At 30.8% G+C, this 27,126-nt stretch overlaps 1 protein-coding gene across 5 annotated transcripts in view; it reads left to right on the top strand.

The window, feature by feature from the left end:
* LOC129960197 (uncharacterized) overlaps positions 1-27,126 on the top strand; it is a 329,310-nt gene that overhangs the window by 278,139 nt on the left and 24,045 nt on the right. For all 5 annotated transcript variants that reach the window (XM_056073423.1, XM_056073422.1, XM_056073424.1 and 2 more), the window contains exon 5: positions 6,768-7,524. In XM_056073423.1, the coding sequence (XP_055929398.1) occupies positions 6,768-7,524 (757 nt within the window). The remainder of the gene's footprint in view (positions 1-6,767; positions 7,525-27,126) is intronic.

The raw sequence follows: 27,126 nt of genomic DNA, 5'->3' as shown, positions 1-27,126 counted from the left end.
TTAATGTATTTTTTTAATACATTCTCTTCATTTTCCCCCCATTTATGTTCTTGCGTATCTTAAATCATTGATTGGAGGGATAAGAATTGAATATGTCGTGAAAATCCATCATTATTTTGAATTGAATCATAAATATAAAATCAAATAAAAAATCATACCTGTTAAACAAAAAATTTCAGAAAGTTTTAATGTCTTTTTTACAGTGACTATATTGAAATGTCGTTTTAGCATATGATAGTAACACTTGATTTATACTAGATAAAATATACTTAATATTTTTAATAATAATAAATCATATTTTAAAAGACAAACTGAATGTTTACTTTGAGAATTATTTAATTACTTAAATACTTTACACACTTTAATCTTCACTTGTGATTCATATTTCCTCATCAAAAAAAAAAAAAAAAAAAAAAGGTTTAATTGAACCCGAAGGCCTAATGATTTTTTAAATCAGAAATTTTATTTATTTTAATTAATTTTTGATAAATTAATGCACTGAATGATTTTATTTTTGTCACTGATTTATGTCTTGATCAGTAATTCACAAAGATCGTTTCATAATATCCCTCATTGACCTGTAACGTAACGCCAAGATGAATGAATGAGCATTCTTCTTCCCCAAACGGTTCCTCAAACAGAATATCAATGATGAAAATTCTTGTGCTCAATGAAAATCATAGGTCTATCAGTTACTCCTAGAATATATTCGAGTTCAAATCTATAAGTTAAAGAGACTCTATTTTTCATCCTACCCTTGGTGTAAGGTGGGGACCGGTCGATAGTTGCCCCACCCTTCATCCAGAGCGTCAGAAGGTGGATAAGGTTCATGCGTTGACCTGTAACATCCGCAAGCAAATCGCGGACTTGAGAGAGAAAGCGGACGACTATTACCGAAGGCCGAGGTCACAATGGCCCAACGGGGGGTGAATGCCCCCCTTCCCATTTTGGGTTCAGAGAATAATGATGGCAAGCCAAAAAGTATCCCACTCGTTGTGACGTCCAATTAAGAAATGAAAAGCTAAGATGAACTTCACAGCGTACTTTGGTTACCTTTTCCCCTTTATAGGTTGGAAAATGTTCTTCAAGGATTTCCTTCAATGGTTTGCGACTTTTTCGTTTTTAATAGTCATTTTGTCCGCCAAACTATAATTGGCCATTGTCAAATATCTTTTTTTAAAACCCGAAAGTGATAAAGATGATGACCACTGCGTGTTTCTTCTTTCCACTTGCCTTTCTTCATTATATTATTCACTTCCCAAGTTGCTTCTACTCTGTTACAGCAATCTTCCTATGATATTCGGTGTGACTAAAGATAATTTCTATCCGATCTACAAATTTAAACCAATAAAAATGACATACGTTGAATTGGATGAATAAAAAGATGGGTGTCTTAAGTTTACCATCATTCGTTTGTTTTTGCTTTTCGACGTGTATAATTAGTTACTGAGTTTTCTTTGTACTAAAGTTCACATTATTACTTACAGTATTAGATACGGCAAACAAGAGAAAGATCAGTAGCTTTCTCACAGTCTTATAGGTTTTAATAACGCAAGAAGGTAGAATAGGAAAATAAATGTAGGTTTAATATTCATTTGTCTTTTGAATTTCTGTATTAAAAAAATATCAATTGAAAGTTGAATATTATAATGTGAAGTACTTTTCCCACAGAATCTATTATGTCAATTTTATAGATATTGAGCTCTTAAATAACAATATGCTTTTGCTGGTTTTAAAAAAATCGTGACAAATACGAAATTATATTTATATGGCTCTCTGCATAGAAATCTGTTTCTAATAATTGTGTAGAAATTACATAAAAGAGGAATTGAATGAACGATGACTCATGTTCCGTTTCTTCGCAATTATGATTGAAATTCATTAAAATGATGTTAATAAGCTGTTAGCTTCTCGTAGAAAAATTTTTTCTGTTAAATATTTTTTATAAAAATTCTTCTGGTTTGCCATCATAAGTTTTCATAAAAAAAAGGAAGCTAACTGGCATGTATGATTTAATATTTTTTCGTGCTTTAAAAGATGAAAAATCCTTAATTACTTAAAAAAACCTTACTTCAACTAACTATATAATTATCAATTATTATAAAAATATTTTACTATTATTATTTAATTTTAATTTTATTATAATTTTTATGTAATTTTCATTTATCTTGAAATTCTACTGTTTGCTTTGCAAATTACTTACTTAATAAGGAAACAAAACTGAATCGTGCTAGTTAAGTTAACATTGAAATTAATACATAAAATATTTTATAAATGTCTTGAATATTTTGAAAATTAAATTTTCCTGAATATTGTAACATCGGTTCAGTGAATTTCATGCGATGTTTCCTGAGATTAATCTTTTAATTTATCCTTTTAGCAAAATCCCTCTGTATTTTCAGGTATATGTTGAATTTCTTAATAATTAAAAAAAAACTATGAAACATACTACAATTAGTTTCGTTAGTTCAAATTTCCGTAAAGTTAGCTTTAAAAAATTTATAAGGAAATTTTTCGGAAAGATTTCGCATTAGATTTTTTTTGGGGAAAACTCAACCCATTGTTTTATACGGGTTTCAACAACTGTATAACAAAGTAATTGTATATTTGTATTATCAGATCTTTAGCATGTTAGACGACTGAATATTAATATAAAAAATGCACATCTTTTCGACTTGAAAATTGTTTAAAATCAAATCTTATAAGTTTGGCTGAAATGGTGTACTTTCGTTTTTGGTTATTTACTTATATATTTTATAATATTATTGAGAAATTAGATAAGAAATTTAGATAATTCTCCAACAATAATTATTTCCTGGTAATTTATGTTTAAAATGTTAAAACCATTTTGAAACTTAACTCATGTAAAGGATTCATCAATAGGATAACATGATACTTATCAAGCACACCATGCCCATTTTGGAATCCGTTACATTTTTTACAAGGTGATTTGCAATAAGATTGCACATGCGGTAACTTTTACCATGTGGTTGTGATGCCATATGGATAGATTCCGTATCTTTTGTAAACAAAATATATTAATTATTTTAATACTGTATTTTTTCTTAGGTTGTGCGAGTTCATGAATAGATATGAAATAAGACTACATCTTAAGGAACTTATTATTATTATGTTTTTCAAAATATCATTGCAGCAAATATAAAAGGAAACGTGAAACAGCATAAATAAATGTTGGTCACTGAATTATTTTCTGCAGCTTACCAGCATTATATTTTTTTAACAAAACATGAATATTTCCACCAAAAACTGTAAAGGCGTTTAAAAAGATTTATTCATTACAAATAATAGGCAAAAAATTGTCTAAAGTAAATATTTTCAATCAGTCTCTTGAGATCCGAGGTCAAAATTATTTTTGAACTATTACACAAACTTGAGTTTTCAGAGTACAAACAACTGAAGAGAGTTAACATAAAAGGGGGAAAAAACACCTCGTTTTTTGGCAACTTTATGTAATCTGTATATTCTCCTTAGGGCAAGATCAGGGAGGTTACGGGAGCTTTCGAGAAAAATTCTTACAAACTTCCTTATTTATTCATGAGGTTATAGGGTGAAAGAAAAGTTGAATGTAACACCAACTTTTGATGGCTCTCAAAACAATTACCTTTAATACTGTAGGGGGGGGGGGTATTCTTTGCTTTGTCTTTCACAGTTTCTAAAGATCATTTGTTAAAAAAAATAGACTTAAAATAAGTATAACTTTTTTTCACCAAAGCTTCTCTAATTGTTAGTTAACAATAGCATTATAGACATTTATACATTTTAAAAGTCATTATAGACGTTAAAAATCATTGTATGCTAATTATAGGTGAAATATTTTTCTAAAATTAAAGAATGTTCGAAACCCTTTCGGATTTATGATTACGATTAAAGACATTAAAAACTCTTAATCTCTTGCAATTAACTTCTGTCCCAAACTTCTTGTATTATGTTTAGTCTTTTAATACTCTTTAATAGAATTTTTTTAAAAAAAATTAAGTTCTTTCTCTCTTCTTCATATTGTTTTTTTTTTTCTAAAGCTTTTACGAATTTTTATAACATTTTCTTCACATAAAACATAAGCAAAATTTTGATGGCTTCCATTGATTGCTGAGGAGCAAGGTGGATTATTTTTAATTTTGAGAAAAATAAAAGCTGCTTGTTGTCAGAAATAAACTTATGATTATATTCATTCAAAATCGTAATACTTGTGATTTTGTCAATATTAAAGGGGCAGTAAGCGACACAAGACTAAAGCAAATAACTACTAATTTTTGGTTATTAACTACATAGAACTGAAATAATAAATGCTGTACATTGTTAATTTAACTACTGCAATGGAGACACAAAAATTGATTTCCCCCTCATTTATTTAAAAAAATGTTTTAATGATTTTTTTTCAAACAAAATAAATTCGAATTTAATACTCAACAAAATATTACAGACATTTATGTAATAATTTTGGAAGTTAATGAATTTAAAATATGTTCGGAAAGATTTATTATTGTTTATAATTTATAAATAGTTTGGGCAGATATTTTGCAATAACTGGGAAAAGCTAAATAATGTCGTTTCATCAGTCCTTTAAAATCATTATTTTTATCCGTTAAAATCTTCATTAGGATTATTTATCGTCTATTTTAGTGAACTTAATGCAAAAAGGTAAGCTGCCAATTGTCGAACATTTAAATATATTTATTACATTTACGAAACTATTGAACAAATAAGGGATCACTCAACGTTTGATAGACATACGGTTGATTTCTTTCAGTTGGAAACTTCTCAATGAAGATTTTAAAATACACAACTCCATCTCGCTCGTTACGAAAAATATCTTTCCTTTTGTCGATGCTCTACACCGAACTGATGATGGCAGTTTCCTCCTCTTCTTTTGACAGTTTTGTCAGTTGACAGGGCAGGTGATGGCTCGTATCGCTGGTGTTGTGGTCTCTGGGAAAATGTTTTCGAAACACCCCTTCCCCCTGAGGTTACTTCTCCTCTCTCTGTCATTTGAGTGTGACCCCAAAGAACTCCTCCTTCTTGTACCGCACCGAATGGCCACTGTGTACACGCCTCAAAATCGGCAATATCCACCAAATAATTACAGTGGATAGCCCTGTCTAGCGTAAGACTACGGCAGTTAAAAGGCAAAAATTTGAATTCTTGCTTAGGCCGAGGTCATTAGAGGTCGACTCATGACCCTGAACTGCCACTCCTATGCATGCGTCGAGCATTTCCAATGAGCGACAACCATCGAGACCAGGCCTAAAGGCTTTCACGTCAAGAGCAGAGAGTACATCTAATTAAGTTCAAAAGAGGCAACGAGGGTGATTAGACATTTTTCTTCAATTAAGATCTCTTTAGAGAGGAGCGTTGCGAAACCTGAGTCTGTAAAAACTTTTATGCTAGCAGTTTCTAAAGCCGGTTTTTGTGGAGTTTACAATACACTGAATTCTGGCCATAAATGATCTCATTATTGGAGATTGTTTCAAGTTGTTTGGGGGTTTATTTTTATGCAGCTTTATAGGTTGGTTGAGTTTATATCCTTTCGTGAGGCTTCTGTCCTTTGGAAAACGAGAACCACCTTTGATATTACCGAGATTTTATGGTTTATGCTACTTTTGAATTCGTTACGTTTTTGTGCAGTAATTAGAAATTGCATGTATTCTTGGGATCAGGTGTGCCGTTTACTTACCCCGAATTCCACAAAGTGTCTTGAAATTCTTAATACTGTTTAGAACCAGTGGCGTATTTAGGTATCTTGCAGCCAGAGGCAATGCACATTATGAGTGAGGTCTTTTAATCACTCGTTAATTTAGTTTCATATTTCAGATCATTTTTAATTTAATTATTAGATCATTATTTTTGATAATGATTTATTTTTATAATTTTATGAAAATGTATATGTTTTCATTATTTTTAATTGTATATCATGGGAAAAGTAATTAAAATCAAATAATGAAAATTTAGTAATTAAAATTAAATAAATTAGTCATGAAAATTAACTATGATTATTAGCCAAAATATTTTCCTTACTGGAAAAAAAATCATTTTATTATTATAATATATTCTAGGGAACTGATAAAGTTCAAACAAATACAACATAAAAATGTTATTTTAATTTCATATTATAACCTGCCAAATGGAATATAACTTAGTCAATTAAATGAATAGTAAATATCACAATATAGAAATCATTTGCATTTTAATTTATATGATTTTTATTAATGATTCGGTGTAAACATAGTCTTAGCATTTTATTTTTTACTAATTTGTTTATTTGACAAATGGGCCAATGAGATTTTTTTTTTTATCGACCGGCCTGCTATCCCTCTTTGTTTACTAGACAGCGATACTAGGCTGTCGTCACTCTTAGAACTGTAAAATAAAGTCTTTTTTTACAGACTTGTAATTTTTTTAAAGCTTTTTGTCATTGCAGAATGAATCATTTTTCTGATTCGTTCCATAGTTATTTGGAAAAATTTTCCAAGGGAGAAATCAGTTTGTAATGTTTTTTCGCAAACCTTTCAAATCAATATGAAAAACTTAATAGATTTTTATATCTGAGTGCAAAACTTATTTCAATACATCTGTTATATTTCATTTTTAGTTTTGTTAGAAGTTTTCAAATTCTATTTTTACAGGAAAAAAACTGAGATAATGGTTTTAGAGTTTTTTTTTTAACTTACTTACTTTAATATAATTATTAACTCATCAAATGCAGAGATTTGGTTGTATTTGTTTTAATTAATTTTTCTTTATATTCACAGCTTTTCTCTGCCTCAGAGCAATGGACTGATGCGTGGTTATGATGCGTCTTTTCCTTACAAGGGAGGCTCTCCATTTCTGGTTCGAAATGCGGACAGTGACGGCAATGGTGGTGGTTTAGGTGCTGGTCTTAACAGAAAATTAGAAAATCAGAACTCACCAAATTCATCCGAAAGCAGAAATAACAATAATAATATTAACAGCAGTAGTGCATCCCTTACTGGTGGGACCTGCGGAATTTCTGATTTCTCCTCGTCCCAAACATTACTCAATCTAGTTCGGACTGCCAGTGCTCAAAGTGCCTCACAACTCGAGAATTATCTGAAAGGAGCTGTGAAAAGAAGTGCAGATGGGGAAAATCGCTTGGATCCTCTTGATCTCACTGTTGGAGCCGTGAAGAGACCCAAACTCGAACTTGGTGTTGGTCGAGATTTGAGGGATTGTCGGGATCTCTTCCACGGAGACACAGAATCCACTCTAACCTCCGCAGGAGAAAGCATAGGCAATTCAAGGACATTACCTTTGGGTTCAACAAAACCATCATGGATGTCATTGCTGGACAAAAGAATGCATTCATCACCAACGTCTTCTTCAAGGACTTCACCAAAAATCCAAAGTACAGAACGTTCGCGTTGTGTATCACTTTGCGTTGAGAAATCATGCTCATCTCAGTCAGAAGCTAATGATCTTTCTCATTGGACAGTTGATGATGTGGTCAAGTTTGTTTCTTCAGTAGACACATGTAGCGAATATGCCGAGGTAAGTAATAAATTCTTAGTTTTTCTTAAAATCCTTAAGAGCTATATAATGCTATATACTGGCAAATTTTAATATAAGTTGATCATCTGTCAACTGAGCTAGAATGTTATCTCCCGCAACTTAAGCCTGTTCTCCACAATTTCTGTCTGAAGTTTCTTCTGCAGGGTAAGATTAGAATCGTTTTATTATAAAATCGTGTGATTTTTCATCCTTTAAACATTCTAAGTTATAAAACCCATACATCATACAAAAGATTTATTTTCTCCATAAAATCACTTATAACATTATATTCAGAATTAGCATTTTTAATAAGAATTTCATAACTGAATAAAATTTCGCTTTGTAAAAGTTTGTGATATAAGATTTCTTAAAAAATACATTATATTATTTGGGGTGGATGGGATTTCGTTACTGATTGCATTTCTACATTGGAAATGATATTTCATATTAAAGTTTTAAAAAATATGTTTTAGCATATTCTTTCGAGTGAGAGAGAGAAGAGGATTTCACAACAAATTAAATTGTAATGTTTCAACCTCATTATCGACATTTAACTTATTAAAATTGATAACTTTTATTCTTTCTGTTGTTTTCGTCCGCAATATACATATAATATTTCAGCAAAGCTTTATAAATCTTTTTTCCTACTGTTCATTTATTTCAGAGCAATGTTGTATCAATCCTTTCTTTCCTGAGGTAACACGCGTTTGGCTACCTCAGAATATTTGAGTTTTTCTGTCAAAAATACTTATTTCCTACCCCTTCAAAAACCGCAAAGATAGCCTGTGTTCTTAAGGGGTTGACATACAAATGAAGGCCCCACTTAGCTCATGGCAGTTTAAGCAAATAGTTAAGTTGTGGCATCCTTTGAGAGTTATCAGAAAAATTCTCTGCCCCCAAACCTATCTCGGCCGGCTTCTCTAATGGACAAAGCACGCAATAAAGGTACTCTATCAGGCACACTTAATGTAAAAGGGGAGGGGGGGGGATTTCACCGTGATATTCAGGCTTCTGGGCCACCCACAGTAGTTTCATTAATCGGGCTTTTGAGGCCTTTCAGTTTTGATAGCGAAGCTTTGAATCAAAGTATCAGTCTCTTCTTAACAGAATCTATCAGAGTTCGTTTTTTCTTATACTATACCATTATTTGTTTTCACTTTTGAAACTCTAAATTTTTGCAGTACTCAGAAAAAGACAGTTTTTTAACCATTCGATTTATACGTGCCAGTCTAAAAGTATCATAATCCTGAAACAAAAATTACCGAAGGAATAAGGGTTATTTACTTGCCAAATGTAGCTGTTTTATAATAAATTAAGGAAAATACACTATCTTTAGACAATATATAAATTTTCATGTGATGATTTATTTGTAATAATCTTTTATTAATAACAAACTTATTAAACGGATTTCACCATTTTTATATGTGTGTCTGCTTTCTAAAAATTAGAGTGGGAATAGATTTTAAAAAAATGCATATGCTTATTGGATCTAAGTTGTAAAATGTTCTTTGTTATGAACTAAAATATTTTGAAATTAATGCAGTAATAAAGCTCTATGATATCATTTAACTTTTAATAAAAGTTAGGACATTATAATTTTAGGTCAGTTTTAGTTTCATTTCTTGAATATTTTCTATTTTCTTACACCTTACTCTTCATCATTCTCTTTGGACAAATCTTAATAAAAAATCCAAATATATTTGTCTGAGTTTATTAAATAATCATTTTATTTCAATATTTCATTTACGATTAAAAATTACTTTATGAAAAAATTGTGTTTATTTGTATGCTTAAAGTGAAGTAGTGTGATAAAGAAGGTCTTTTTTCCTCTGTAAACAAATATTCAAATTGTTGCTGGAAATAAATAATTGCAAAAAATCGAACATTCCTCTCGGTTTTTCATCGATTGAGACGATACGCCACGCCATAAAAAATAGTGCATGATTGTAGATATGAAATGCTCCACTGAATTCTAAACTAAAATTGTTGTTCTTTCTTTAGCAAATCATAAACCATTGAACTCAATGTATCTGAAAAGTGGTCAAGTTCCATATTTCGCTTCGATCCGCCGCGAGTTTGGGGACATTCCTTTCTTCCTACGAATTCCTCTCCACCTCTTAACATCCCCACCCAATTTCTCAAGTACTTTCCAAATGAAATATTTTGAGAGTTAATTACTTTTTGCGAAAGGCGCTTCTTCAGTTGTCAAAAGTGCTCTAGATGCGAAACGCTTCGGGCCCGAGTCCGCTGGCCCGTTCCGTATCACTTAACCGTTTTATCCTGGTGTGGTGTTTATTTAATTTCCACGCAGTAGCCACTACATGATACAAATCGAAAGAGTCATTCTTTTCTTTCCAGGCGCGTTCTTCCCGAAGCCTCAATGGATGTTTTAGGTCAACTCCATCCACCCTAGATTTGGAGAGACCGTATTAATTAAAGGGAGTGGCATTTGGGTCCGGTTGAGTTGACCTTGAATGCCAATAAATAGGGCGCGTACCCCCGACAAATGAGGTCAAAATAGAGATCATAATAATAGTTTGGGTATCACTAACAGAGGACATCGGAGATATTTGTTTTACAACTGTTATTAGGTTGAAGCGCGAAATTCACGCGCTTGCTTCTGAGGTACCATTCCTTTCATTAGCGAAAGAGGACATAAAAATTGCAGTTTTCCTCTTTAATATCAAATTCAAATTGAAATTTTATTATATATCATTTGTGAAATCAAAATTTTATATATTGAATATGTATGAATTATCCAAACATGGAAAGCAATGGCGAGTTAGTTTTGATATACCTATTTCATGCTGCACAGTACTCATAATTGGTATTCGCCAAGAAATAATCAAAAAATAATTAGTTTTTTTTAAAAATTAACTAAACTAATTTCAAAGAAATCCACGATTAATCGGGATTAAAAAAATATTTGCTAGTTAACAAATAAATTAATGAAAGTAAAAATATAGATTATTTTCTCGCCAAAAAAATTCAACGAGGAAATTATATCTATTAAAATAAATTCGTGATAAAGTTTTAATATTAAAAAAATTGTTAAAGAAAATATGAAATGTTTTTATACAGGTTTATTTCAATTTTGTTTCATAAATTTGCTATCTTTAATTAGACAAGAAGAAAATCCAGTGTTCTGAAATTATTTGTGATCTTGTAAAATATATACCCCACAATTAAGCCTCAAAATATTAAAAGATATTACCTTGATTAAATATCTAACAATAATTAATTCTGTTGCTGTTTTTTTCATTATCTTAATTAAATTATAGTCTTTAATCCTTTAATTTTAATTGCTGTATTAATAACAATTAAACTATTGTTTAATATTTACTCTAAATAATTTAAATTGTATAGAAAGAAAAAAAAAGAATTGATCTTAATTATCATATTTTAAATTGGTATGTTTTACACTTCTAGCTTTTATTTTTTTCAACCTTTATGGGTTTCAAACCTTCAAATATTTATCCTTCAAAATGGTTTTTTGATCTCAGCCAATACAAAGCACATGTCGGCATGAATCTAAATTTTTATAAAGCAGTACTAAAATATCTCATTGGTAAATGGAAATTAAGTAAAAGCAGAGAATGGAAAACTTAATTTTAAAATCCTGATCTGAACAAATACAACTCAGTCGTTTTTGTTAAAATGAAATATGTTTTTGTGTTGCTGCTTTTTCAAGAAAGATGTTTGATAAGTTAAAAAGAAAAAAATGTTTGTTGCATTTTAATGTTTTAATTTCTTTTTCATTTTTCAGAAAAAAAGTTTTAAGTATTAAAATTTTTAAATTGATTTTTTTAAACTGAACTTTACTTTTTTTCAATTGGTACTTATTCAAAGAAATATGACTTCAATAATGCATTTGTTGAAACTACATAATGGCTCCATTTTTATTTTACTCCTTCTTTGAAAATATCCTTCTAAGAATGTGTCAGCTCTATTTGTGTGCTGTAAATCTCTGTAAAAGCTTAACTGAATGATAAAAAAAATCATATAATTTACATTATTTATTGAATAATTTTGTGGTCCAATCCTAGATATGCCTCAAACGCTGGGTTGAAATGCATCAAACAAGTTCAGAGTTAACGTTCAAAGCCTATAATTATAATTATTGGAAGAAGATGAGATAGAATAAAATAACTTTTATTTCATTCTTTGTTCGTGCTAGCCCGAGGCTAGCGAATTCGGATCGCGATCATTCAGAAACATTATTTTATTGAATTAAAAAAAAATCTGGAGGTTGAGGACTTTTTTTTTTTTTTTTTTTTTCATAAGGAGTATCTGTGGAAAGAAAGAAAGCAATAAACCGTGTTTCCACCCAAATTAGAATATGTTTATCCGCTCTTTTCAATCAGTTGTCACGCATTTAGCATTTCCTCGTTTTCAGTACTCCTCTTTGGATAAAACTATAAAAGAAAGAATTAGAATCGACTCCCCTTATTTTGCTATTAATAGATCGCCAGTTAATATGCTGCTTTTATTATAATTTGTCTTGGTAAATTAATTTTTTTACATACAAATTGTGCTTTTACGAAATGATCGCTCATCATTTCTTGTATATAAAAAAACCATTCTATTGAATATGCAGGGACAAATTTTAGAGATATTATTTCTAACATTTCTGTTTAGGAGTTGTTTTCGCGTCTCGCAATCGCATTAAATTCATTCAAATACCTCTCTTTTAGAACGGGTAAAATATTATTATATTGTTTTTGAACATGAAAACGTGACTCTAATTTTACATATTTAAAATTATAAAAATGCAAAACTAAAAAAAAAAAAAAAAAATCAAATATCAGTTATGATTATATAGAAATAGAGTTCTGCAAAATAACGTTTTTGTATATGCCAAAGGTGTAGTTTGGGGTTGTAAAATTTGGTTTTGAATCTTGGTTTGAAATCTCACTAGAGATATGTCTACACAGACACGTTTACTCCGATGGGATTTAACGTCTTCCGTATTGTGTGATGAGGAACTGTGGAGGGAAAGGTTCCGGCTCAATTATCTTTTTCGTCAGCTGATTACAGCTCAACAGAAAATAACTGAATTGAAGTAGAAACGGGTAACTTTCAATTAAATTGTTATTTTCGAAGATTAATTAAATATATAAAATTAAAATATGACTTCATGTTTTAGCTTGAAATGAAAATAGTAGACGCAATAATTTTGTGCTATTTTAAGTGCCAATATTAGGTTTAATTGACATTAAAAATTCTATTTGGTGTTATGTAGACATCTTTCATAATCTTCTGGTGATTTTAATACTTATGGTGTCCATTGAAAAATATATAAATAAATTTTCTCTACATTTGATAAAAGGAATGATATGCGCATTTTTTAAAACACTGTATAAAATAAAATTATTATATTATATGGTGAAAATTTAAGTTCGGGACATAATGTATTAAAAATTTTTTGTTTAATGTGAATATAGTTGCCAAAATAATATTACCAAAGTTTATATAGTTATTAAGAGTTGCCAAAATTTATATAGTTATTTTGCCATCAGTTTAAAAAGTTTTTTAGCTTGCAATAATATACTTACCAAATATTGATGACCTGCATTAATAAGCTAGAAACCACTTTCGAAAAATAAGTGATATCCTGCGATACCAAAATGTCTCCTAAAATATTATATCAGTTATTTAAATGGCGATACATAAGATGAATTTACTTGATTTTTACTTGGAACCGAAAAAAAAATACATTATAAAAATAGTTCAGTAACGAAATGCTCTAAGATTATTGCAGATGTAGTCGAAACATTTTAAATTGAAAGGATTTTAATTGCCGAGAAAAAGGAAAATAAATTTTAGATAATTTGTGGTTGTTCGCCTTTTCATTATTCTCTAGTCAGGTGCTCATTGCCATCTGACCTAAACTGTGTCTACTAGCCAAGCTTTCAGAGTAGAAAAAACTATGAATCTCTATCAGATAGATGTTTCATATTAATTATATGCAGTCAATTTGTTTGTGAGAATCCATAATTTATGAAAAGAGACTTAGCTTGAGATTTATTGTTGAGAAAGATTATATGTGGAAACTACAATTTCGATTCTATCTTATCAAAACTAGAAGTGTGAAAAAAATTAACAAATTAATTCGTTTTCAGATGGAAAAAAAAGAATATTTTATGTTTATTAATTCCAGTATTTTAAAATTTGTTTGATTTAAACTTTAATTTCATAAATTTTTTAAATTTAAAATAAAATTCATTTAAATAAAATTCAGCGTTTTAACTTTACTGTTATTTATTAATTGTGCGGCTGATGAATAAGTTTATTTAACTATTTAAAAATATCTTATATTGTAGCGCCTTTGAATTAAGCAGTAAGGAACATATTTAATTTCAATATTAATTATATATTACATAATGAAATATTACATCCAAGATATGTCATGTTTACATGACAAATCTTGAAGTTAAATGCGGCATGCCAGTTTAATTTAGAAATCCACAGTTAATCGTGTAATAGGAAAGGGAGCATGCCGTCATAAAATCACTACAAATAACAGCGTGCAGTTAAAAGTTAGATTGGACGCGTAGTTACAATTGTCATGTGACTGTCATATCATTTATATAATAATAATTCATTTAACTAACTATATATTAAACAGTGATCAGGTTTTTCAAAAGAAAATTATTCCTTCCAAAAAGCATCCTTTATAAAAACAAATATTGCCAAATAAATTAAACTTTAAAGCAGAAAAGGAGCGTACCGTCGTCACAGTACAATGCATAATAACATTTGCTATTAGAAGCTAGATAGACAGTTACGTTTGTCATGTGACTTCATTCGAAACGAGTCTATTATATTCAGCATATAAGTAACAACGCTTTTACTTATGAATAAATTTTCAAGAGGGAAAAAAAATGTTTTGCTTCTCCCAAAAATCTTGCCTTTTTAATGGGCCTTAGAGATCAATTTAAATTAATTTTTCAAAAAAGTATCTATTATTCCAGTTTTAGTCACATGTGAACTCTTAACATTTTAGAGGTAAGTGAAATTTATTTTATCACTTGTTAAAGTCTCAAAATCGCGACGGGATATATTTAAAAGGTAAGGTAACATTTTCATGCAAATTTAAAATTCATTAAAACTGTAAAATATCAGATATTTAAGCATTTCAATATCGGTTTTTTTACTAGAATAATATAAATAATCCTAACTTAAAGACAATTATGTATCAGATAAAAAAAATCCATGTATACTTTTATTGGAATTAAACCTTATTTTTTCAATATACGATCTCTTTTGTTTCTTTTTTGTCAATTTTCACACATTTTTGTATGCATACGATTCCCATTTCCCTACCAGCGAGGCTTAATCTTACAACATTTATAAAAGAAACGAATAATATCATTGACACATCCGTTTCACTTATCGCTGGTTAGTGTGTTTTTTGGGAATCTGGGTTAAAACGTTTGGGTTAAAAATGTGTACATTAACGGATACATTGAGCTTATGGCTGATGCAGCTAATGAAAAAAAAATGTTACTTGTAATTAATAGAAAAATGAATGCCAAAGGTCGTTATAAGGTGATGTATGTCATTTGTAATTTTAAATCTAATTTTGTAACAAAGGCTAAACCTCCACTTAAATACTGATGAGAATTTAAAGGTCAGTGACATTTTTAATTATACCATTTTATTCCGTTTAATTAATCTTGTGCCTAATATTTTAAATAACACTATAAATAATTTTCTTTTTAATTGTATCAAAAGCAGATATTGCAAATAAAAATGCTGGCTTGCCAAAATTTAAAAAAAAAAAATAGGTTTCTAATTTCTGAGCTGCCGTGAATTATATAGTAATATGGTAACTTCATGATAAATGCACGTTGAAATGAAATTAAAATAAATGAATATTTATATTAAAGATGCATATGAAGTTAAGAAAAAATGTCACAAATAATATTACGAAATAAATTATATTAGAAATATTTCCACTTTTCGTTACGATTTCTAGTCGTGTGCACGATTTAACGTCGCGCTAGTGTGTTTGACATGGCTGTTTGCAAAGAGAAACTTCAAACTCTTCTAGATGTTCACTGCTGAAAATCATAGAATCAAACTCTTTGATATATTTATTATTTATTTCTTTTCAGATTTAGTGTTTTCCCCTACAAATTTAAGAATACGCTCTTTAAGAATGCATGATCTATTTCAAATTTCATATTTTTCTCCCGTCAACTTCTATTAAACGAGAAAAAAATCATTCAATAAGTGGATAATTTTTGACGAATTCGAAATTTCAGATTGATATTTAAAAGAATTGTAGACAATAGACGCGAATTAGCGTCTTTGGTTATTCATCTGTTTCAAACATTCATACTCATCTTCTGATAGTTCTTCCAAAATAACATAAATGTTTTGGATTTAATAGGTAGCGATAATGATATTTATATGCTTTAAAAAAAAAAAACTTATGTTCCTTTACCAGGAAAATTGTTTCAAGTATACCACACCTAAAAATATAACTAAATTTTCTCAAAATTTATTGAATATTTTTTAAATAACTGAAAAAGTACAATTTTATTATATTTAATTATATAATAAAAATATGTGGGGGATTTTTATGATACACTTTTTACAATATGCTCCCATCAGTATGTAAACACTTCAAAAGATCGTTTATCGCTGCATTAAAAATAATTATTATATCGTTGCTAGAAAGCAAACGCAATTAAAAAAAATAGCTACATCAAAATTGTCAAGACACACTCAGAGATCACAGAAGGAAAAAAAAAAAAAAAAAAAAAAGTGGGGATCGTCAGTGTAAAACGTTTTCGCCACATCATTTTCATACAAATTACAATCATTTCATGTTATCGCTTTTCCGTTTACCAAGCTATTTTTCTAGTGAGCAAAAGTTCTAAAAGGTTGATCGCGATTAAAAAAAAAAAAAAAAAAAAAAAAAAAAAAACTGCCTTTAACTGATTTTTCTAACATTAAACGAAAACTGGTGCCTCGCGAGTCTAATGCTCTTCCACGTTAACCTGAAGCAGTCAGGAAATAGCGGGTAAATAGCAAGTGATGAATTTTTGAGGAAGTTTTAACGACCGTAAACCATCTCGCAATACATGTGATTTGGGTGATCTTTGACGAAAATGATTGAGCGGTGCACTTTCCTCTTAAAATGCCAATTGAAAAGAACTCTTGGAAGGGAGAAAAGATCAGTTTGGAGACTTCCTCTTCTTTATTTTTTTTTTTTTTTTCTATTATTGATGGGCAGTTAAATCTACTTTAAAGGTCATTTTTGGATTTATGCTGTTGGTTTTTTTAAAGAGATGATTTATTTTTTCAGTAATCTTGAGATGCAAATTTTGTTAAATGATTGAAAGTTCTATGGATAATGTTACTATTTAATGTCTTAGGCATGAAAATAAGTAATTTTTTAAACGGTTTCTAAGCAGATGTAGATCTTTGATTGCAACCAATTAGTTGAAACTGTTACACTTAGTTAAGGGAAGATAAATGAATCGTTACAATTTCTTGACAGCTTCTATTTGTCACTTGGGTTAAATTTAATCCAGTTTTCACTTCTTTCAGATTTTATTTGTATTATGCTATATGTGTTCAGTACCAGTTTTAGATTGCCATGAGTAACTAAGCAGGTATTTCATGGTAGTTTGAACTTCGTCAATTTATTTCATTTCAAGGAATGCAAAAAGTTATTCATCTACATCTAATGACCTCACGTTTTTACAGATTCGCGCGAATCATCAATTGAGTTGGCAGAAAAAAAACATAAGCAAACAGAAATATCCAATATAAAAAAATGTTTTTAAAACCCCATTTCATTTATTTGAATTTATATTTTAACTAATTGCACTTATTTCCTACAAGGCGAAGAAGTAACTATTATTAGACTATTTTGATGTATGATTTAGTTAAATGTTTGTTCCCATTGTATTCGGGCTAATTACATACCGGTGTTACCATCTGCTTTAAAAAAAATTGGTCTGGTGTAATAGTTAAACATTTTGTGTTTTCTTGAAATGTAAATTTTCACTAACTTGTTCTCTTTTTCCATTATCTAATTCTTCTCCACTTACTTATATATGCGATCTAAAGCAATTTTTTATAATATTTCTTTCGTATTTAATTTGCTTCAGAAAATTCTGTATAAATGAAAAGGAGTTAAAAATTCATATGGCTGGTTGTAGCTGAAATAATTTGATTCATATTATTAGCCTTAAAATATATTTCATGTTTAATCAAATGAATCATACTTTGTTATTTTCTTCTTCTTTCTTTCTTTCTTTTGTCATATTCCACAACAATTGAATGAAACATTATTCTACTAATATTTTTAATTGTTAAATGTATCGAGGTTTACAATTCGGTGAGCAACTTTGGGCCTACTATGAAGAATTTTTCTAAATGGAATGAATCTAAATTTATGCCATCTCAGAAATCGTCTCTTTCAGCTGATCGTACCTCAAAATGAAAATTTTCGTTCCCAGCAAATCTCGTTTCTTCAACATGGATAATTACAATAAAAAAAATATTTCTCTTAATCCAAGAAAATGTTTTCTATGAAAAGATGCTCCACTTTTACCTTTTTTTTTATTTATTAACTTTTATTTATTATTATAATTTTTTTTTTTAACATCTGATTTATTATTTTTTCTGCTATCTCCGCTACCAAATACCCGCGTCGAATTCAATAGCCCGTCCAAGTTGTTTAAAAATCTCACGCTCACGACGTCTGAACGCGATAAGAACTTTCCTGGCAAAGAAAGTCTGTAGCCGTCTTCGATTGCCCGCTCTGGAATGCCTAACAAATTAGAGCAGTGTAAATACTGTAAGTGCACGGTAGCCGGCTCAGTTCGTGTGATAATAGGAGACGGCTAGTTGAAGTTTCACGTGGGCCGGGGGTGCCAAGCGTTGGGGTGTTCCTCTCTATTTTCTTTTTTTGTAGACTTTCAAAGGCCTCGTGATTTATCACGTCCCTAGCCCTATCCCACGCTGGTTCATCACCTTTAATAAGTAGCTGTAGCCAAAACGTGTAGTAGGCCGGTTGAAACTGCGTGCCTCGATCTGCCTCTTGCTAACTGAAACAGCCACTGCTGATTGCCAACCAGATAGATCCAAGTGGCAAGTCGTGTCCAAAGATCGCTGCTGATTCGTTGGCTCGTGATGTACTTAGCCACCACCTCCACCGGATGGCTCCCTTATTGCTGGCTTTTGTCCATCTTCATCGCGGGTTGGCTTTTGTGACTTTGACACTTGCCGATTTCTTTCTTATGCACCCCCTCCCTCCACCACCACCCAGTTTGGTAACTCCTGCTTTTCACGCTTTTAAATGTCAGTTTCTTCTGAAATCTAAAATGGACTTTTTTCCCCTCATGATTAGATCACAAGAGATAGAGTCATGGAACAACTTGTTAGTCAGTGGAACAATCGAAATCTTCCTCCCCAACGGAATTTTCTGTGTAATTTCGAGATTTCCCCATTCTTCGGGTGTCGACAACTTGGCGTGAAAAAGATTGATTCACCTGGATCTGTATAATGCAGAAATAACTGTTTAGGTCAGAATGCAATATCTTATTTTTAAAAACTTATGATTGAGTTCGTTTGATAAAAGAAAATTACGTTTGTTTCTTTTTCTTCTCTCTTTTATCTGCTAAATTACAATTTTTTTATCAAGACTTTGGTATTATAAATTTTGAGCACGAATGAGCATATACATATTATCACGAATATGCATATTAGTTGTTGATTTCTGTAAAACTTAACTTAACTAGAGTAACTTAGAAAGTTAGGACATAAAGATTTTCAAAATTCGATTTCCTTAAGTGAGACTTTTGTAACATTGATTCATAAAATATTTTTAACACTTTTGTAATTAATACAAAATTTTTAAAGGGCATATTTTTACTTTTAATATTTGTTATTAATATTTCCTAAAAATATATATTTTTGTTTTTATCATTCAAAAATTATTCTATGACTCACGGTGTGACATGGCTTTTTTATGGTATTGAAAGAGCTAATTTACAAATAATTAAACCTCTCCCAATGATCATATTTATTCAGAATTCAATTTCATTAAATTATTCGATTAATCGAAATTAGTATATTTTTTTTCAATTGAACTAAATTTTTTGTTACTTATTTAAAGTTATTCATTGAATAAGGAATACATTGAAAAAAAATACAATTATAAAGATTATCTCTTTGTCAGAAAATCTTTGTCTAAACTTCCAAAATCCTGATTGGATGAGAAATGCTCCAAAAAAGAATAAATAAAGACTAATTTAGAATTTGTTTCCTACTTAAACTTAATTATGGAAAACATATTACACTGAAATCGTATTTAAATAAAATAGCAGCATTAAAAAATATTCATGATAATAAACTAATATTTTCTTAACGAAAAATTGATATAATTCGATTTTGTTCTTTAACCGAAAAATTGAAATATATTAGAATTATTGAATTAGTGTTTTAGTAATATTATGTAAAGAGTGTAAAAAAAAAATGTGACATAGTACTCAGAGTTTTATTTAAATTTTAAACCTATCGATTAATGTACATTTATGCTACTCATTTGCGTTGATTTGAAAATATGGGAGATGCAGAGTCACTGCTCTCTTGTTCTACTTACATTTATAAACCTTTAAAAATGAAAATTTGAACGAAAATAATGTTTAATTCATTATTTTCAACATGTATATATCCTCTATAATTTTACATATTTTCCAGCTTTCGGTGAAAAAATATACGTAGAAATCTTATTCATAGCACTTACATCTTCTGTGATTGAAATCGCATCAAGATTCAAAATAGTGCAGCTGTTTTTAACTCTAACGTTTTGTTTGTGTTTAACATAAAGGTTTGGCTTTAAGGTCAAAAGCAAAACAAATAAAAACAGCTGTTATTATTATTATAAGAAGTGGGGGTGAAGACAAAAGAATTTCTTAGTGAAGAAAAAAATGAAAGGAAGCACTTAAAGCAAATGATTTATATCAAAATCTATTTTCCGTTCTGAAACTAGGTAGGAGTCGGATGTCACGTGTGGGAAACTTGGGATTTATCGGAAACTTGGTGCTCTTTTGCCCTAACCAACGGTCTATTGCCCTCATCTTCAAGTCTAAGTTACGCATCAAATCGTCCTTTTCTGGTGATTCTCACAAACGTCTGGGGGTAATTCCCATACACGTCATGCTCCATTCATTTTTTCCCTTGTCTTAAACTTCAGTTACCAAAAGTAATCCGTCGACTAGTTTGATTAATTGACGTCACATGCTTTGAATTTTACATCATAAATCGGTGGTTTTTATTTAGATTTTTTATTTATTTATTTATTTTCATTTACTGAGAACATCTACTTATCCGCGAAAGATATGCTGCGAAGCTTTTGTTCAAGAAACGTACTTTGAATCTTCAACTCTGCTTGTGGCATTTCAAGTAACAAAAGAGGTTAAGGAAGGAAGTAAAAATGATTTTTATTTTAATAAATGACTTGATTCATAAATTTCTGCAGAAATAACAGGCCACTTTGTTTGAATATTAATCAAACTTCCGAAACACCTACGACAAAATAAAGAACTGAATAAATGTTGGAAATAACTCTGCAGACTTTAGTGATACACTTTGTTCAATTTATTTCTGATGCATTAATGATTCTGCTCCGGTGTTTAGAATTTATTCTTCCTTTAATCTAATTTAAATGCAGTGATATCTTTTGAAGATACCAATGATACATTTTCATTCGAAATTCCACACCCTGTTTTATGTTTTATTTTCCCACATCATCTGATATTCGTTTTCTTTGTAATATTCTACTCGTGTAATCAGTGTTTCAAAATTTAAATTATTATATCCACAAGGTTGATTCTCCTACGGTTTTAAAATTCTTTTTTAAAACTTATCAGACAACTTATATAAAAATACACATTAAATTTAAAAATGGGTGTATGCGTGCTATCTTATCTGCAAGATGATAAAACTGTCACTAAAACTTTAAACAATGTTACATTTCCATAGCTTTATTGTAATGGCTAACTTGACATTCATTCATAAATAAATGTAGGAATGAACTAAATATATATTTATAGTTTTATCTAAAAAAATGTAAGCTGCATACTTTATTTAAAGGCCTATAGTTTAAAAAAAAATAAAACTTATGTAATCCTGGTTTTCAAATTTTCTCTTTACTTGCATCTTTTGAATTTATTCATCTTTTCTTACTGGCACATTTTTTTGTTGTTGTTGTTCATATAATTTCACTTCTTTATTACCATTTGTTTAACAATCACGAATGAAAACTGATGTTATGTTAGTCCATTATACAACCACAGTAGGAATAAAAGGACGAATGTTTGCTTTTAATGACAACTTCAGTATTTAATTTTTGCAACTTTTTTCGGAGAAAATTTTAATCTTCCATTAGCAATGCACTTATGATATTAATTAAGGATTAACTATTTAAGAAACACATTGCAGAGATGAGAAATCCTAGGAAATATTGATTGCTACATTTTGCCAAAGTGACAACTGATTGTTATTGGGCAAAATATATAAATAAGTAAATAAAATAAACCTCGAGCAATTTCCTGTTTAGTAACCTCTCAATAAATTCACTAATCCACCGGAAGTTCCTGAATGAAAATCAACTGGAGCTCATTGTCATGAAAGTAATGAATATTCTAGCATATTGATCTGACTTTTATGAATGGGATATGGTGCTATTCAAATAGTTTCATTGTACGCTGAATGGATAAATGGCATCCCGTTTTCTCCAGACTTTCATTTACGACTAATAAAACGAACAAAGAAAAAAAAAGGCTAGATTTTTTTTATTTAAAAAATAATGTTACGTTGTTCTACTATGATGCTATTATGCGCGGGAGTATGTTTAATGCCAAATAATAGCAAAGGAAAAGTCTCCATAAAAACATTGCGTGCACTTTTCATTACCATTTATTGCGCCATCTAAAACCTGCGTTTGTAGATCAAATCAAGAGAGGTATAATAAGACACGATGCGTGCGCGTGTCAGAACGAACAGGTGGTCTCCTCCGTGACTGTCAGTGACAGGAAGTTCTGTCCTTGTGATTTGAGAAGCGGATGATTCATCAGATTCTCTACGGCAGTATACCATTATACGGTCACAGTCACTGACCCGTGAATACATACCTCCAGACAGCGGAACCATGCCACAGAATCCCTTCCCAACTGCTCCGTTTATTAGCATGCAAACACACCTTCCTGTTGAAAAAAGGACCAAACTACCTTTCTCTCGGGCAAGCAACGAGGACGAACAAAAACTCCTTCTTAAGACAATTTCAATTGCTTTTCCCAAATTAGACACGACACGATTACCAGACCAATATAGAGGGAAATCATTATCAAATCTTCAGGTGACTTTCAAGACGTTCAGCTTAATGGGAAACAACCGACAGGTTTTCCTGTTTTCAACAGAAAACTAAATCGGTTAGTAATTGCAGTCGTGATCAGAATCTTCCTGGTGGCTCCGACATCTTCAATACATTGATTCACATGATTGGATATCGAAGGTTCTGAATGGTTAAAATGTTACAGTAACTAGATCACTAGTGACAGCAACTGACGTTTGATTAAGATGGCACCGTAAACATTTTTTTTTTTTTTTTTTTGGCACGGCTTATTTAGATCGTGAAATTCAATTTTTTTTAATGCGAATAAAGTTCGAATAGAATTGTAATACTTTATTGTGTTCTCTTTTAACATTGGCTTCTAATATTAAAAGATGCTTTTTAGAATTTTGATAAGGCAACTTAATGAGTCTGCCTCTTTAAATCATTTATAGTTCATGTTGCACGCAGCCTTTGATCGATCCGTTGTACGGAAAGCAATTAAGATAAAAAATAAACTAAACATAAAATAATACTAATGTGCATCTTGACTTTATAAAGCATTGTATTGAACCGTCACTCAATGAATTTAATCTTTTTTATTTTTTTATTTAAACAGATTTCAAATCGTGAATTGCTTATTGTCTTAGAGAAAACCTTAGTAGGTAATTATAAATCTAGTCTTAGCGAACAGACTGCTACGAACTGCGAAAGCAAATTAAGAACATAATCTCTTAAGTTTAATTTAGTGAGAAGTAGAGCTATCTTTAACTGAAAATATAGATAAAGGGAAAGCATTTTATTAACCGAGACAAGTGACAAGGAAGATTCGAGCATCAGCCATTCATCTTTGGCTGTGTCTGTTCCCGGGAAGTCTGGAAAGCAGAGAGATTTATGGAAGGCCGGCAGCCAATTTATATTCTTCGGTAGGCACCTCTGTAGAGATAACAGCAGGTGCTCTGGGCCTTAAACCGAATATCTTTCTCTATATTCACCCACTCTTTAACATATCTATGATACTTTCAGAATGCAAAACTCGATTCTTAAAGTACTGGATATGAGAAACAACTTTTGCACAAACATGTTTATGTTCATTCTAATTAATATTGATGGTGCTTTTATAGTATTTCTTTTATCTTAAATTCTAAATTTCGTTCATATAAAGTACACAACAACGCGAAAAAAAATTTTCTTCTTGAATTTAATTATCATTTGTTTAACTTAATTTTTTAAAAAAATTAAGTGAATGATTAAAGCAGTTTATTTTTACTGAGGGAAAGATCAGAAATTGAGTTCATATTTCTTCTCTCATATGAAAATATAAGAGAATCGCGTCATAAAGGCGTTCGAAATAGTTTTCTTTTCTTGGAATCATCGCACTTTGGACAGAATAAAATAAATATTTTAGCCTTAATCTCTTCAAATTATTCCAAATAAATGAGTTTCGTTAGCTTTATTTTCATATATTTTGTTTCGGTTTGCATATTTTTATTTTATTTGTAATATCGTTATTGATTTACTTTTATAAACTTATTCAAAAAATCCATATTATAAATAAAACTCAATAATTTGATACTCAGTCTAAAATCTCTGCTCATGAAATCTACTTTCTAGAATAAAAATGGCCAACGTCTATAATTGTTATAAAAGTTGAAACATTGACGACAAGAAACAGTTCAGTTTTATCAATTATTCTGTTAAAAGGGAAGTTAATGGCGCCTGATTATTTATCTTTGGATTTCTAAGTGGCATGTTTTTGTCAATTCGGTACTATTCCTCCATTTGAGGCTACGCATCGCAGAACACTTGATGAGTCGTCGCTCTGAAAATAATCCAAATAACTTCCTTGAGCTTGTTATTTTTAAGTGATTTGAACAACCAAGCCTAACCGCCTTGCGTGCACCTTTAGAAATTATTTGGACGTTATGGCCCTCGGAATCCTAAGTCATGCATATCGTTATAATCTTAAGGCTTTTCTAAGGCTGATTTTTTAAGTTAGAGCAGCAATAAACATTCTGACCTTTAAAATCATCTGATTAAAACAAGCTATGAATGTTGACTTTTTTTACGAATTTTAATTGTGAATTTTTAACATTTAAATTAGAGAATCAGTGAGCCCTCAAACTGACAGACTAACTTACGCATTGAAGTGATATTTCATAAAACTCTAAGCTTTTTGTGAATATTGAAATGGATATGCAACATTTTGAAAGTCAAGGACTGTTTGACAATTATTTAAAAAACAATAATTAAGAACACTTTGTTCTGAGGATTTGTTACAATGAAGATAATTGTCAATACCATATGCAGCATTTATTTGGAGCAGTAAAAATCATGCGTTATTAATATCGTATCGTGGGTAAATGTACTCAAGGTTTTGTATTCATTTTTGGCTATAGAAAAGTGAAATAAACGCAGAATTGTTTTCAGGTTTTCCTTAAAGACGAGTTCCGGGCTCTAAAGCTCCCTTTTATATTTCCTCTTGGAAAATATGCCTGATAAAAGTTGTTGTTTAGGCTTTGATAATAGTTAATTTGTTTTCCATATTATTATTGATTCTTGTTAAATTAATGTAATTGTTTTTATAAATAATAAGGTATTAAATTTTGTTAGATTTAATTCTTCAGTTTAATATTTACATATTTGTTGAATTGTACTTTCGCATCTTATAATATAAAAAACATGTTTCATTTAATATTAACGTAGTTTAGTCATGTGAACTAAAGCCAAGTTTTAGCCGAAATTAAAGCCGATTTTAATTTTGATTTTCTTGCTGAAAATATAGGATTAAGAAATAGAGGGAAAAAAAATTTAAACGGTTGCTGAGAATTATTTTTATTTCTGTATATCTTTTCAAGTCAACTTTTAGCTTTGTTGCATGAAGAAAAGGAATCAACAAATTCGTGAAAAGAATAAAGAAATGAAAGTCCTGTGTCGGCACACGCCTTTAGGCTGATCAGTTTTCTTTCGATCCGCTTATCCCATCGATCCTATCTTTCCAAACAATTCCCGCTTGATGGCCGACGCACACAATAGCCCAGAATCTTTAATTCCTGACCATGAAAGAACGTTATTGAAGGGTTACAAAACGGCATCAAATGCTGACCATGGAAAGGTAATGATTTCGGTACAAAATAGAGCAAGTGTCCTTATTATTCCCCAGCCCGGAACTCCAATCAGCTCATCTGCAGGTCAACGCGATATGTCTTTGCACAATGGCAAGGTCACCGTGTGGCCATTGTGAAGTTAGAGTACAATGGGTATTCCTCACTTGAGAAGCGAAGAGGTCTCGCTAACAGTCGAAGCATTGACCTAGCCCTCTTCTGTGGCACGCGTGCCGTCTGCCGCATGCTACGGAATAGTAGCTGGGTATCGGTCTCAACAATCGCATTCTCTTCAAAGCTTCGTTGGGATGATTGAGATTCAGGATGTTTCTCCCTACTTAGCCTAGCCAACTAATGTGTATATCAAGCTACAACAAAACAGGTTCGCCACAGGGTGACGATATGTGAACTTCAACGGGTTAAATTGCTGCAAATACGTGCCGAAGAGAGTATTCCTAAGTCGATTCCGTTTCGTCGACTAATTCCTGTATGATAATTTTACAGCGTCACGATTGTATTCGGCCTTCCTTCCGTAAATGCTGAAAACAGATAATCAGGCTGAAGAACAAAATGTGTCGCCTCCTCGGTTTCCTTTCCTATTATAGCAATTGACTTTATGATGCATGCTATTATATAGCCTGCAGCAAAAGGGCAAGGTATGGAGGGGCTCGGCCTAACGCACGCGTCTCACTCGTCTTAAACTGCCCGACGGAGGTCTAGTTAGCGGATACCTAATTACAAGCTGCGAATTGCCAGCTGCTCGATTGCCAACTTGCCCCGCTTGTTTTTGCCAATGTTTTAAATAGTTTCTTCAATGAGCGTCAGTGTAACCTCTCGACTTCCAAGCAATTACCAGAAGAAAAAAATCTGCGGTTGCGATTTTAGTCGAAGCATTAGCGAGACAAGATAAGATTTCCATATTATGTTGCTCTAGACCCGTGTGTTGATTAAATCTGCGATTAGCAGGATCAATTTTCTTTTTGTCAATTATTTCGCATGCAAAGCGCTTGAATCTTACTAGTTAATGTCACGATCCTTATCGGGGAAATGGTCTTCTGAGTTTAAGTCAGCTGTTCATGAATATTCTTAGGTATTTAATTGCTTTCATCGAAGCTTCTCCATTTTATTACTTCTATTCGT

The sequence above is a fragment of the Argiope bruennichi genome, chromosome X2 (genome assembly GCF_947563725.1).
Source record: "Argiope bruennichi chromosome X2, qqArgBrue1.1, whole genome shotgun sequence".
Lineage (NCBI taxonomy): Eukaryota > Metazoa > Arthropoda > Arachnida > Araneae > Araneidae > Argiope > Argiope bruennichi.
This window is presented reverse-complemented; position numbering and strand designations above follow the sequence as displayed.